At 38.0% G+C, this 15,419-nt stretch overlaps 1 protein-coding gene across 2 annotated transcripts in view; it reads right to left on the reverse strand.

The window, feature by feature from the left end:
* Window positions 1–15,419, reverse strand: part of MYO16 (myosin XVI) — a 400,031-nt gene that overhangs the window by 222,989 nt on the left and 161,623 nt on the right. For both annotated transcript variants that reach the window (XM_072849888.1, XM_072849887.1), the window contains exon 5: window positions 9,074–9,182. In XM_072849888.1, the coding sequence (XP_072705989.1) occupies window positions 9,074–9,182 (109 nt within the window). The remainder of the gene's footprint in view (window positions 1–9,073; window positions 9,183–15,419) is intronic.

Here is a 15,419-nt window from a genome sequence, read left to right on the forward strand (position 1 = left end):
AGAATTTATATTTTTCTCTTGTGCAGCATAGTATAGGGCAGACATGTTCGCAAACAATCAATGAGGAAAAAAAAGTCATGGTACCATTCTTGAAATATTAATTTTCATTCATGAAATATTCAGGCGTAGTTGTTACTTTATCCAGCTTTATTTGCTTAAAGTTTTAGAAGGACTTTTCTGGCTGCTTACTAGATAGCTTTGTAAAGAGCATTATTTTTGTTAAATTACATTGTTCAGTAGCCCTTGTGCATATCACTTGGCATTATGTGCATCTGATTTTCAAAGGTCAGCATATGAACAGATACATTTCAGCAACATTTATTATGTGAGAAGGGAAGCCAATACTTTCAGTATCTGCAAAAGAATGCGTACTTCAAAACTACTGAGGCCTACAGCTCTAATTCACTGCAGAAGTACCGACTGAGTGGGGTTGTTGGGTTTTACCTCTTTGCCTTCAACAATATCATTACATATACTTAGTGAAGGATGTTTAGTTTATTTCCTTCTAGTCTGAAAATGCTATTAGAAATGAAATTCCCATCTCCTCCTCATGTAGACGTCAGAATGACAATTCTCCCACTCTAGTGAAACATGATTTTTTTTCCCCTCTCTCTTCTATAATAGGATGTTGATGACCCTTACCAGCTAAAAGTAAGGTCTGACTCTTCTTAACTTGTATGAAAACAAAAATAATTTTTGTTATTTATTTTAACAGACTGGCACAATCTCAAGGCTTAATACTAAAGCATTCATCTGTGGATATGTCTTGCAGGTTTATTATTTTATTTGTAAAATTAATACCAGAACACAGAAGCAAAACAAGTGTATCATTGTCTCTGGTTACTTGTGATAAGCATCATGTCTGAAATGAGCTCATCACATACAGTATTTCTATACTCAGGATTTCTCTGCAAGTTCTTAATATGTTATGGTTGGATGTTTTTGTGAGAGCACAGTAAAAGCAGGCTACTCAACATGTGTCAGGGAGCCAGGAGCTGAAGGTGAACACAGGGCAGGCAGAGCACTGTCCTTGCTGTCCAGGGCACAGCCCCACAGTACCCAAACAAGAAAATCAAGCAGGTCTGGTGATGGGAATCAGGGCCAACTGACAGTCCTGTGATTGCCAGAAAAGCCTGTAGCAACAAATCCAGACAAATCTGGTGAAGCCAGAAAGTCGTCAGTGGTTCAGGGTCAGGATCAGCAAGGTTCGTGGCTGGGCATAGGCATACCTCAAGCAAGGACCAAGGGCAAGGACCTGAGCCTAAATGTTGTTCCTGAGCCAAAGGATGGGTGAAAGATCATGACAAGGCTCCTCCCAGCTCTGCCTCACAACTTAGCTCTTCTCTTAGCTGAGTGCTCCCAGGTTACACGGCTATACCATATCAGAGCTGGCTTTGAGCACAGGCAGCCAAGCCCCTGGGAGTGGGGGGACAGGTCGCAGGGCCCGTGGGTGCACTCTGGGCACTGAGAATTTTTTTTTCTAATTTGCTAAAGGTTATAGTTTTAGGAATTCCATAAAAAATGATAATTTATTTCTGATGGTAACAGAATTAGATTTTTCATCAGCAAGTTGTTTGAAAGGATACTAAAAGGGCATCCCCAGTTTCTGATGTTCTTCACAATCTTTTTTCAAATCTTTGCAAAGCTTATTAGTCAAGGAGATGCCTGTTTTCCTTCTAGCATCAGTTACAAAGTAGATCATAAACTACTGGCTATAACTTAAAATGTTAATTCAAGTGCCAAAAGTCTGCACAGTGAGTTTAAAGGTTTTCCCTTTGATAGAAACATATGGGTAACAAAGTGTTTCCATATGATGGCCTTTTTTCTTTAATTCACTTTTAAACGCTCACACATTTGCATGCTGGAAATACACGAATATTAAGAGAAGTCTAAGACTTCAAAGTTAGTTCCCCAAGAGTTAGAAAATATAAAAATTAAGGTAGCTTATTCAAGCTTGTATTAGAAAACACAAAGGCCAAAGGAAGACAGATGAGCATTTTCAACCACAACATTTTCAATGCGTCACATTTTCTGTGTGCTTCATTTTTAGGACTTGAAGGGACCTACTGAAACATATCATTTGGTCCCCTGTTCTCACTGGCAACACCGTCACCTAACCCCTATCATCAATTAATCAAGCTCTCTGCAGAAAATAGACAGATTTTTTGTGTGTGATAATCTTATGGGTAGGTGGTTCCCAATCAGCAAGAATCAGAGTGAAAAGTCTTTGAACCACCCTGAGGCTGTTTAGTTTTGGTTGCCTGTTTTCTGTTAACCTACTGCATCAATATTATTAATAGAAAATTTGTAAGCAGAAATCAAGATCACGTTGCATATGGTTCTAAAATAGAAAATATATCAGGGGATTTAGCTTTAGCTTAAGTTCACTGATCTTCAGTGCTAACAATCTGTATGTGTTGACATTTTAGTCAGTCCTTATTGTAGTATGTTAGCAATAATTCCTTAATGTCTATGAAAAGCCTTTCATAGTTTTAAATATGAAAGTCTAGAGCAGTACTTTTCTGAAATGATATTGATCTATATAAATTTATTTTCTTGAATGCACTGAAGAAACAGTATATGATTTTTTTCCCCCTTGTTGGATGACTAGATCTTTTTAAGGGTTTCTGTAGCACAACCTCAGAGTTAGAACATTTTGGTGTACAAGTTCTGAACACTTTTTTAATTAATAACAATCAAAACTGATGAAAAATACACATAACTAGGATTTTCATTTTGATCTTATTCTCATAAAAAGTGCTAGAGCGTTGAGAAACACATGACCAGATGTATTGTCCAGGTGTTGGCAGTTGTGGGGCTGCTGGGGTGGCTTCTGTGGAAAGAGGCCAGGGCCTGTCCCGTGTGAACCACAGACGATTCTAGTCAGCTCCAGCAGACCCACCACAGGACACAGCTTAGCCTGTCAGCCAAGTGTGGCATCTCTGTGAAAACACATTTAAGGAAGGGCAGAAAACAGTGGACAGAGAGACAAAGAGGGAACAAAAAGAGGGAGAAAAAGCTGAGGGAACACCAAGATCAGAGAAGAAGGAGGGGGAGGAGGTGCTTCAGGTGTCAGAGCAGAGATTCCCTGCAGCCCATGGAGGACCCATGACGAAGCAGATGGACATTCCTGAAGGAACTGTGTACCTGTGAAAAACCCACGCTGGAGCAGAGGAAAAGTGTGAAGAGGACGAAGTGGCAGGGAGAAACTGCTATGTACTGACTGTAGCTTCCCCACCCCCTGGCACAGCTTGCAGGGGTAGAAGGAGTGAAGTCAAGCCTGGGAAAGGGGAAGGCAAGGTGTTGTTTTAATGTTTGTCTTTCTGTTTCTCATTACCTGAATCTATTCCAATTGGCAATTTTCCCCAAGTCGAGCCTGTTTTGTCTGTGACAGTAACTGGTAAGCAATCTCTCTGTCTTTATCTCAACCCATGAGCTTCCCCATCCTATTTTCTCCCTCTGTCCTGCTCAGGAGGGGGAGTGAGTGAGCAGCTAGGTGGGATTTTGGCTTTTAGCCAAGACTAATCCACCACACCATATTTTATGAATAATTTCAAATTACTTTAAATTTTAAACCAAAATAATTTTTTGGTTGTATCGTTGTATCACATTCTAGATTACTGTATAATGTCAGTCTTACAGTAAATGTTTCCTTAATCCTTTGCCCACTACTTTTTTGAATCAGCTTTTCCTGCACATGTTATTTCCCTTATGTTGTTAACTGTTGGCTTCAGGGAAATTCTCCTTACTGTAGTAATTTATGAGTTGACTGTTTCTGGCTAATGTTAAACACTGTCTTCAGTGTAGGATTCTGTACTAACCCTTAGCTTCTATTTTTTTGATTCTACCTACTACTGCAGGGCAGAAAAAGAAATTTATCCCTTCTACTTTGCAGCTGAAAAGTAAGACTTAATCCATTTGCTAGTAAGAATTTAATAAACCATGATCTATTTTTGTGAAATCTGAACAATATTTTAACTAATTTATACCATAAAAAACTACCTAAATGGATAGGACTTGCACATTATTTTGGCTCTATATACAGTTTTCTGAGGCACCTGAATATGATCCCCTTAATATTCAGAGAACAAAACAGAACCATTATTCACACAGCTTGGAATACTATTAAAGATTTTGATTAAGTACATGAAATCTCTATTACCATCAAAGGTCAATAACCTTTAACCAGCTATTTTAAATTCATTTACCCCACAGAAAGTGAATTGTTAAAAACAAAAAGAATACTTTGTAAAAAAGCAATAACCATTTTTTTTCTGTACCTGTGTCATAGTAGAAAAAGAAAAGCCATCTATACCTTCATGTAGGTATGTTATTTAAATATAGTCATTCTTAAAAAAAAAAAAAAATCACAGCAGATGGTTTTCTTTTGTTTTTGTAATACTCTCCTAGTGCACAAACTCCCACTATACAATAGACAAGAAAGATATTATTTTGCTTTCAGATGTGTAGGATACTTAGACAGCTCTTAAAAAAAAAGAAGATCCAGATACTGTTTTCTCAGATTAAATAACAAGGCTGATGTTCTTGGAATGCACAGTTATCCTACTAAAAGCTGAAGCCTGAGATCTTGGAGGACAAAAGGGAACACCTCTTTTTTGGAAACAAATTACACAGTGAATGTGTCACCTCCTGTCACTTGCCAAATACAGAACCAAAAAATATCTGTCACTCCTCTGTAGTTTATATCTGAGTCATCTAATCCACTATGCAACTAAATACCAAGAAAGGAAGTAAACAAAAATGTTACATTCTTCAAAGCATTAAATATTTAAAACAGCCTAAAGGAAAAGGAGGAAACATAAGGATCATATGCCATAATCGGAGTTTCACTGACACACTTCTAGAGTAGAACATTCTGCCTCTAAAAACAGAGAGAACACTCTAGCAGTCATTTAAAGTTTGATATTTTTAAAATGGCATTAATATAACAAAAGCTTTGCCTTAAAACATAAAACTGATATTAATCTAAATAAAGCTTACGGAAGGTGCCAGGTGGACTTTCTCGATGATTCCAATAATCAACCAGGTTCAGAATAAAACAGGACAAGTAGTGAAAAAAAAAACCACTTTTTACAGTTCCTAATATTTTCATTTCACCTCTGGAGGGAGACGCTTCCTGAAGGTAAACAATGAAAGGAGAAGAGGCTACAGATGTAAGTTGCAACAAAGAAAATTTCAACTGAAAATAAGAAAAATAATGACATGAAGATGGCTCAGCACTGGAATGGGAACCCAGAGAGATCGTAGAATCTCCAACCCAGCATGGCCCTGGGTAACCTGGGCTACTCTCAGTTGGCCTTGCCTTGGCAGGGCCAGTAGCAGTTGGTCTCCCCATCTTATTTTTCAAAGTCCTTAAACGTTATAACTTTCTTTTCATAGCAAAATAAGAAGACCAATAACATGCAAAGTCAATGATATCTTGGCACAGAACAAATTTAACAGTGTTTACCAGTGTTTTCCTAGTGGCTGGTCAAATTAATAACCCTTCTGCTCTCTAGTGACAGTATTTCCTAGAACTCCACTAATGGTAATAGGAATTAGACACCAAAGCTAGTGTATAGGCACCTACATATAGACATATAGACCTGTAAATGTAAATATCATATCCCTAAACTGAATCCCATCCTATGTAGCAGACTTCTGTGTCTCAGCTAGCCATTCTGGGCTCCCTTCATAGCACTTGTAAAGAATCACACAGTTCAGATCATAATTCAGATGACCCATTACAGATACCTACCCTTGAAGCATCTCTTTTGCTCTAAGGAGGGTTTGCTATAGAGTGACTACCAGACATTCGATTTAGATAAATCAACCCCAATAAAGTCCTGGAGCTCAGGAGCACACTAGGCTTCTGAGTGCTCCTAGGACATGATCAAATATCATACAGTTAAGCTATTTCCACCACTTTCCTAAATATGAAATTGGATGCTTTATTTTCCCTTCCATTCTTGATTAGGGATATCCTAAATGAAGCTTATAGTATACCAGAATTATTACCCAACACAAAGGATGCTCTTAATATACAGAGGATACATACCTCAACTTGTTTTCTCTTAGGTAAGTAAGGTCTGCTTATTGCTTTCTTCAGTCAGTAATTAGTTTCAGTATACAATGTAACATCAGTTACATAATATAATGTAACATCAGAGAAAGCTCATTTCCATACAGGAAAAGAGACTATTTTAATGAAATACACATAATTTCATGTAGACTTCAGTAATATAATCTCCATGTAACATCCTGATGAGCTATATTCCATAACAACAATAAAGTATATATGAAAGCTTTCAGGCATTTGCTAGAGGGTTAGCTTCACTTTGCACTTGAGATACTCCTGTGCCCTAACAGATCATTTACAAACAGAACTCAGAGAACTAACTTCAGTAAATAAGTAAGAATATTTTTAAATATATAAATCATTAAATGCATCTAAGGCTATTGTTATCACCTATGGCTCCAGGCCTTCCACAGGGTAAATTATGTTACCTTCAACAATGAAGAGGGAGTTCACTCACTAAGATCTGTAGTGCAGTTAAACAGATACAGTGAACTACAACAGTGATGAAATGTGTAAGAAATTATAAACACACAAGACTCCTAAGAACTTTAAAGTCCACAATTAACAAAGTTTTCTGTAGCATCAAAGCTACTTGTTCCAATCTTACTTTGTTTCATCAAATTAAATTGATAGCTTCTTGTTTTCTTGTTAGCTGAGCCATAAGGCACTTGATTTTATTTTCCTCTGTGAACTCTGCACTTAAAGGCAATGATTAGAGTATAGTCTATTTTACACAGCAATCTCTTCTTAATGTTGTAAACCAGGCTGCACAACTGAATGGAGAATATTAAGGAAAGCTTTTAGGAATGCAGGGAAGCACAGAGAATGAGGAAATGTGCCTTATACATTGTATTTAAAGGGTGAGACTATAGGTGGGTGTTTCACAACACTACAGGCTGAAGATGGTATTTACTATAGGATCAGCTAATGCTCTTGTACAACAAGATTTTTGGCCATGACATTGCTCTGTGTTGGGGTATGCATGTGCAGGTGTGCATGGGGATTACTGCAATGATGAGGGCTTCACAAAAACAGTTCACAGAGAAACCTTTCATCTGGGCAATTCAAAGTAATTCGTACTTATTCAGACAGCTGTATTTCCTTCAAGGGTTCCCTCCTCAATTACTATTAACCGTGGAAGGCTATACAAATATTTCAGAAGATACTAATGAAATTTTAAAAACTAAGTGTGAAATAAGGGTACTTTGAGCTGCCTACTGTTACAAGAAGAATAGTAACAGACCAAGCAAAGCTGATGGGCATTTTGTCATTGATCACCCAAAGGCCAGGATTTCATGCAGTACTGCAATTAAGGGGTAGGATTGATCTACCCTAACAGTCTAAAACTAAGACTGAGAAACTACTACTTGCCACCTTAAGTTCTTAATAGTCAGCAGAAAGAAACCATCCTGGAAGTCAGTCCTCCTCACCTAGTCAGGTTAGGAAGAGCTGAAATGATACATGCATTTCCTATTTCCCTCTATTGACCAAAAGAAAAGGTCTGGATGATTAGCTCAGGCCTAGCTATCTAAAGTTAGCAGAGGTAGATCTCACTTTCCTAATGTTTATTTTTTTTCTTTGGAAACTTCCCACATTCACAGAATCATTTTTTAATGAGGAATGGTGCCTCCCCTGTCTACTGGAAAAGAGGTAACACTGATAACATTAGAGTCATAAAAATCCACTGTTCAATATAAATTCCTTCAATGTAGACACTTTGCCAAGAAACTAGCAAATCTTTTTCTTTTCTTTTTTTTTTCCCAAATCTATTTCATTTTGCAACCAAACAAAGAGAGAGACAAACCAAGGAAAGAAGAAGCATTTTCTGATAGATCCGCGTTAATAATTGCAAGTAAGCAGCCTACATCTTGTCGTATGCTACATGCTTGTTGTATGCTACATGTTAAACACATCAGCCAAAGTATTTGGAGCATTTAGACTCCAAATATCTGCATCTTGCAAGGCAATCAAGTTTTTAGAAGCTAATACCTGTCTTGCCATTAGAAAAATCCAAAACCAGAGTTCATGAGCTGTGAAGACATTGCCAGGCACCAAGGAAGCAAAATTATGAAATACACCTGTGTAATACACTGGATGTCCTATGGACTAACAGTACAGAACCTGACACTGAGCATGATTTCCTTGCCTGTCTAAGTTAACTTCTCTTTTAAGTGTTCATTAACAAGATATAACTTAACCTAGTTTATGTTAAAATAGATTTCTTATATGGAGGCAATGTTGAAATTACACATTTTTACATTATTATTTCATTATAATGAAATATGGTCATTATTTCTACTTAATACATTTTTCTCAGTGTTATGATGAGCCACATACAATGTTAAGGCAACCTATTATAGTCAAAAGCAATGCTAGAAATCTCACTTCAGAACCCTTATCTACGTTTAGAACTGGTGAATAACAAACCCTTTTTTTCAATACGGGTTCTGTCATCTATAACATATTAAGCATACTTCATAATAGAAATCTAGATACAGTATTTTCTCAATACAAAACAAAACCAATACTAATATTTTTGAATAAGTGATAAAGTTTCATATACATTTCCATTCAGATGATTTGCAGAGATTTATTTTTTAACAGTCTGTCACTGGAAAAAATATACTCTGAGGCTATATATAACTCATGTGAAATGAAACAAAATGTGAAAGCTGGTCCTCACACTGTTAAATTAGTTGTTTTAAAAGCTTCTGCATTACTGCAGTTTTTCTGCTTTGAATTCACATTCTAGCATCTCCATATGAATGGGCAAGAGGAGATCTGACAATGACCACTGCCACTAACCTTTGCTGGTTGTTCCAATCTAAACGCACTGAAAACTTCTGTGACTCCAAATCATCTTCCTCCCTTTCATCTCCAAACTAGTATAGTTCCACTGGCTTCAGTGCTGACTTACATCAAATCAGTATCCATCCTTTTCATTTTTATGTCACGCTCAATAAAAGCATTCCAGAAGCTGAAGAGCTGACTTACCGTTTTCTTCCAAGTACATCAGAAGGATGCTGCTAGATTCAGTCCCTTCTATGGCATAATCAAGTGCAATGTTTCCATTAACATCTTGCAGCAGCACATTTGCTCCAGCCTACGGACAAGAATTAAAAAAACTTTAGGATTTTGTGGTGAAATCTCAAAACACTACTGGGGTTCTTATGCATTCCCATTCAAAAACATTTCAAAGCTGGGGTCCTTAGACAGCAGGTTGATTATAACCTGAAATAAAACAAAACAAAACACACAAAAAAGCAAAGACAAAATAAAGGACTCTGGAATGTCAAAAAGGGCTGGCTTTGCTTGGGACAGCTGACACTGTTTCCACCCTAGCTGTCCAGCCTGCCTTTACTGCACAGATGTCTGAGCTGCTCATCAGTGAGTTTTGGAACCACCACCGTTTGCAGCACAGCGTTTTAAAATAAAGTAAGCTGTCACCGATTACAGTCTGCCTTAACTACACAGTAAACAGCAGTGGTTCAAAAGCTGAGTGACAAGCAGCACAGACACTCATGCAGTAGGGATGGGTAGACAGCTGGTAGGGGTAACCTTGTCAGCCAGCTCAACCTCTTATGGCCTCATCCATCAATCCAACCTCAAAGAGAACCATCCCTTGCTAAATAAAATCGCCATTTATCACCAACTGGAGACAATGAAAGTGAGCTTGATGATTTCAACTGTAGTCCCTAAAGGAACCAACCTGACATTTCTATAAGTTTCATTCAAAATTCAATATAAAAGACAGACAACTAAAAGGAGCCATTAGCAGGGGGAGGAGGGGATGGGAATAGATTCATGAGAAGCTTGAAAAGAAACAACCAGCACAATAAGAAAACTTGTATTTTCTATATTAAATATTGTTAGTCTAAGAATTTGCACTATGAAGGGCAATTTTAATTTTTTTTTTTAAATAAGAAAGCTCTCATCCTTGAAAATATTATAAATGTCTGGTGGACATAAAAGTTTACATTACAGTGAGATGTCATGTATCTTCTTTAAGAGGCCATAACTTTAATTCATTTCAAGTGTGCTCTCTATGGCTTTTAACTGCAAGGAATTATGAAATAAGAATGACCTCTGGTAAATCTAATTACTTTTCTTACCAGCTTGTACAATAAAAAGTTTAGCTAATAAAAATGAGGGGAACCAAGAACAGCCTTTCTTAAAACCACAGCAGCAGAGGTCAACTGTAATAAGGAATTATTAACAGAAGGTATGACTGCTTCTTTCAGGAGCTTACTCTGTAAGTACTGTATCAAAGAAAAACTCGTAATGAGCTCAGCTCCTGGCTCAAAGTGAAATATGACATGAAAAACTAGCAATTCATGTGGGCTTCATGTTATCAGACTTAAGGTGTTGAAGCTGGACTGCTAGTCTGAGGTGATCTCCTGGGTTCCCATCATAGTCACAAAGGGACACACAGGCATCAAAGAATGACTCACCTCAGCTATCTCAAACACTTCAGATATCCTACTAGGCCACATCCTATACAGCAAAATAACCTATCCTGCTACGAAGTATACTACTTTCTTTAGCGCAGGTCTTGCTGCACTGACTGTAAGGGGAACCTAGACAGCAAATAGAAATTAGATGCCTATCTTTTAAATTGCTAAATGAGATTAGATGAGAGGAGTTGACTCTCATGTTTAGTGAAAAAGAATGGAAGAAGACTTATAAAGACAGAGACTTACAACGTATAAAATGTTATATTCATTATATGCTATGAAAACAAATTTCTGCTTACCTGTCCTGCCAGACAAAACTAAAAAGATGATCAAAAATCAAATAAAGGATGGATTTGAAGATCATAATATCTTTGCAGGATGGTTTAACAACTATTTATTGCACTTGTTCCACTACTAGGAAGCATGATTTTTGTTTGTTTTTCTTTCTACTCACTGACCCATGAGAGTTTGCTGGTGATGGTAGAAAGTAACACATTTTAGTATCTAGTTGACTTGCATGCAATAAAAAAGCACAAAGTCTTGAAGGTACCTATCCTTCCCTGCATGTAAATAATCTCCAGGCAATGTCAGAAGAAGGTCAGGAGGATAATAATAAAACAAACCTACATAAATTTTCTTCCTTGTTGAGTTAGAAACCAAAAGAACTTTGACACATTAAATTCAGGAAAAGTAGGATAATTAACTTGGCCAGCAGCACACTTTCCATTCCTTTTCTAAGACGTAACGTCAGTGAAAGAAGGATATAACATGGAATTATTCAGCTCCACATAATTTTTATTGGGTAGATCTACATTAATTCATTTCTTAAGAAATGTTCGCAATGAGCTGCTCCCAAACAGAAGGTCAAGTTTGGTGAAAGCTGTGGCAACAGGGGTAGGAGAAGCTCTCAGAATTCAGGTAAAGAAGCAACTCTGGACAATGGTGCACACTTAAAAGTAGTATCTTGCTTCAAAAAGAAATATTTTGTGGGTTTAAATAATAAGCATTTTTAATATGGTGTACCATGCATGCCTCCCAGTTTTGTATCATCTGTGGACTTACTGAGGGTGTGCTCTGTCTCACTGTCCTGGTCATTAAGACCTTGAACAGGACTGGACCCACTACTAACCCGTGGGGTACATGGGAATTGCCTCCAGCTGGACTTCGTGCTGCTGATCACAACCCTCTGGGCCCGGCCACTCAGCCGGTTTTCAATCCACCTCACTACCTACTAACCTAACCCATACTTTGTCTATGAGGATGCCATGGGAGACAGCATCAAAAGCCTTACTAAAATAGAGGTAAATGACATCCACTGCTCACTCCTCGCCCACCAAGCTGGCCACCTCATTGGAGAAGGCTGTTTGACTCGTCTGACTTCAGCAAATCTAATATTAAGAACTGTACCAAATGTTTTAAGAATAGCCAGAAACACTGTGATTTGTAAAGTCTGTTGCTGGCTATAAAACAGGTTTTGTGTTGGAGAATTTTACTTAATTTATTGGCCAACTAACAAATTTTTAATTACTGATTCTGCTACCAAAAAATAAGAAACTGGCATACAAACAAACACTTAGAGAACTACACTTGGACTCCTCTCCAGATGCCGCTTCTCCCCTTTCCCATCTCCAATCCCCTTGCCGCCTCTACGCTATGCCTGCAGTGGGCAGTGTGGGAGATTGGGGTCAGCATGTTGTGGTTCCTTTTCTTTGGTGACTCCTTGTTTCTTCCACCACTGCTCTGGCATGGGCTCCTTCAGCGGCCACAGTCCTGCCAGAGACATAACTCCCCCCGAGTCCTCTGCTCGGTCCCCACTTGGGCAGTTCTTTCGCTCAGCCCTGCTTGCAGCCCCCTGCTGCCAGCATCATGTGGGTTATGCCCAGTACCAAAATCCAGTGTGCTTTAGAAAGAAAGCCATTCTAGGTACAGAAAGGTGGGAAATTCTACTGTATTTGCCTTCCTTAGTGTATTGCCCAATATCCTGACAAAAAGATATCTGTCAGGTTGTCAGTATAATGTAAACTGTACAGACCGATATTTTTAAGTGCTCGTAGTATGGACATTTCTTCCTCTTCATTCTGATCATACATTTGCCTGCAATACATTGGAAATTACTCGCTGTTAACTGTGACACGGACTTTTCAGTTGCTCAGGATTTCTTTTGTTCCCAGGCACCTCTCAGCTAGTTATGGCCAGTACTGAAAGCTGATTTGAAATCTTGTTTTCTAATTATAATGCAAACTTTCCATTTAGCTACTTGTATAAGTAAAGACAAGATGGCAATCCCACAGGTGGCAGAAGACATGGCAGAAGCTCACACAGGTAACTGGTAGGGGTCAGAGAAGAATAAATGAAAGAGAGGGGCAAACTAAGCAGCAGAAAAGCAGCAGGCTCAAGCAAAAGTACAGGCAGAGCATGACAAAGATGTGGAACGTGTTGTAGGTAGCAAATGTCACAAATACTGTACCTTTAGCTCAAATTCAGACGGCCAAAATTGTGCTAAAGAACTTGAGTGCTTTTGTTACATATATGGCCTTGTAGGCCAGACAATAAGAAACCCAGGTACGATTAGATATGCAGATGGAATTCAGATTATCTGGATATAGTCCTACTTTGTTCTCAGGTTTCTGTTCATAGCTCTTGAAGAAAATATGAGGAATACTGTCACCAGGCTGCTGATATTAGAGTTTCCAAATTTATATGCATACCTTGTTTATATTCAAAATGCAATTCCATATTTATTCCATTTCAGTTCATATGTTTTATCCACCTACTTGAATTCTGCATGCAGTGCTCAGTGCACATGAAAAGTTACTGGTTTACCCATTCTCAACACATCCTCATTCTCAAGACATTTCTCAATAAAAAGATAAATGTATTGCAAAACTTTATCCAATATATCCCACAAATACAAAAAATATTTTTGAGAAAAATATTTGTCTGCAATGATAAATTGCTTCTATTTTAGAAAGACTGCAGAAGGAACATCTTTAAATACATTATGAAAGAATGTTCCCAAAGACACCTAGTTCAATACACAGAATGCAAAATGCAACTGAAGTGCATGCTCTGCTATGCAGAACAACATCCATATGTGGAGAGAGCATATGAGAGTGAACTTTGGTGATCAATAACTGAGTAGACGGTGCCAGGTTTGCACACTATCCCCATATGACCAGAAATCAGACTGCTGCCAAAGAGAAAATACCTTTTGCTAGTGAAAGGAGATAAGATTTCCCTTCTGTTTCCAGAAATGATGATTCAAAAAACTTCAGTTTATCTTAGGATCACTTTACTGTGCATTTTTTAATCCTGTTTTAATTTCTGCCAATTTACTTATTTGTAGAATCTCTGATAAATTTTAATTTCGGACAAACTGGGTAGAATAGCTTAATTCCACATATATGCAAAAATGGTGACCCTAAAGATTAGGTACTGAGCTCAGGAGCAATATAGCATGAGGTAGGTTGGATATGAACAGTTTCACAGTACCAATCTATGTGTACACCCCCACTTTTTGCCAACATGAAGTAGTTCGAGATGACTTCCCATTCAACGGAAGAGAGATTAACATCTTCAGATTCACTGTAGAGTACATGATACAATGTACATTCCCACTATAACTTATCCCATGATCACATCTTTGTATAGCTAAACTTTGAGCTAATTTAGCATAGTACAGGGAAGAACACCACCTTGCACACCAGGATGTAGTAGGAGCTAAACTCTTCCTTCCCAAATAATGTTCCAGAAGGTGGAGAAAGAACCAAATAGCTTCTAAAGTCCAAGCGCTACTGGAAATTTTAATTTGCAATAACTTACAAAAAATAGTAACTTCATTACATAATCACACGTGAATGGACTGTGAGCATAGCCAGAGTCCTCTACAGGGCTCTGTCCCTGTACAAGCTACCCCTTGCCACTTGGCCTAAGCGCAAAAGTATAAATGCAGTCACAAGCTCTTCAGACTGTGTTGCTGTAGCTATATCCCAGTGGATCAGTGTCCAAACTCCCACTGGTAAAATAAGAGTTGAGTTTAATCCACATTCTACAGTTGGGAAGCCTAATTAGTGTTACTGTTAACTCACAAGCAAACAATTTATTTTTAATTTTCTCCATCAATCTCTCTTTTTTTAAGAATTAATTGAAATCTAAAAATCAATCTAGCACACACAGGGGCAAACCTGTGATTACATATTTGATCTTTTAAAAAGTCTTAAAACTTCCTTCTTCTGTGCAACAGATGTAGGTTTATCAGCGCTATTTGCTAGCTGGCTAATAATCCTTGCTACTCTTTCTTATACCCAGTGTTCTTATACATTGTATCTAACAATTCCCAAATGAGAAATATATCTACCTACCATGACTTGAAAAAGAACAAGGACCCAGGAATCTTCATTCTGAGGAATGTGTCCTTCTTCACAGATTTAAAATTATTTCTTTTCTTCTGTCTCTCTGAATTCCACAATATTATGTGTATCAGCAGCCTAACTTCATCAGGATAGGTGAAAACCACATTCTCCCAACAGTTTATGGACATAATTCAAGACAGTTTTATGGGAAGAAGGGCTGTGGGTTTAGACCTTCTCCAGCCATCTCCAACCATGTCCTGTATTCAGGGAGAGTTCTAACCACTAGCTTGTATGTCCAGAAACATAATACCATCACAACTGTTTGGACTGCAGTGTAATCTGATTTAGACATTCTTAGAGGACACCTAACTTACTGAGGTTCCCCAAGAACTTGGGAAAGATTTGGGCATGTCTCTGCCTAGGTACTATCTCTTGCTTAGCTTCCCAGCTAGGATGCTACAGCTTATGCACCCAGTGAATTTTGTGCTCACAAGGGTTAGCTGGTTGAACTGCTTTCTGAACCAGAGTCAGCAC

Source organism: Ciconia boyciana, chromosome 1 (assembly GCF_034638445.1).
Source record: "Ciconia boyciana chromosome 1, ASM3463844v1, whole genome shotgun sequence".
Taxonomy (NCBI): domain Eukaryota; kingdom Metazoa; phylum Chordata; class Aves; order Ciconiiformes; family Ciconiidae; genus Ciconia; species Ciconia boyciana.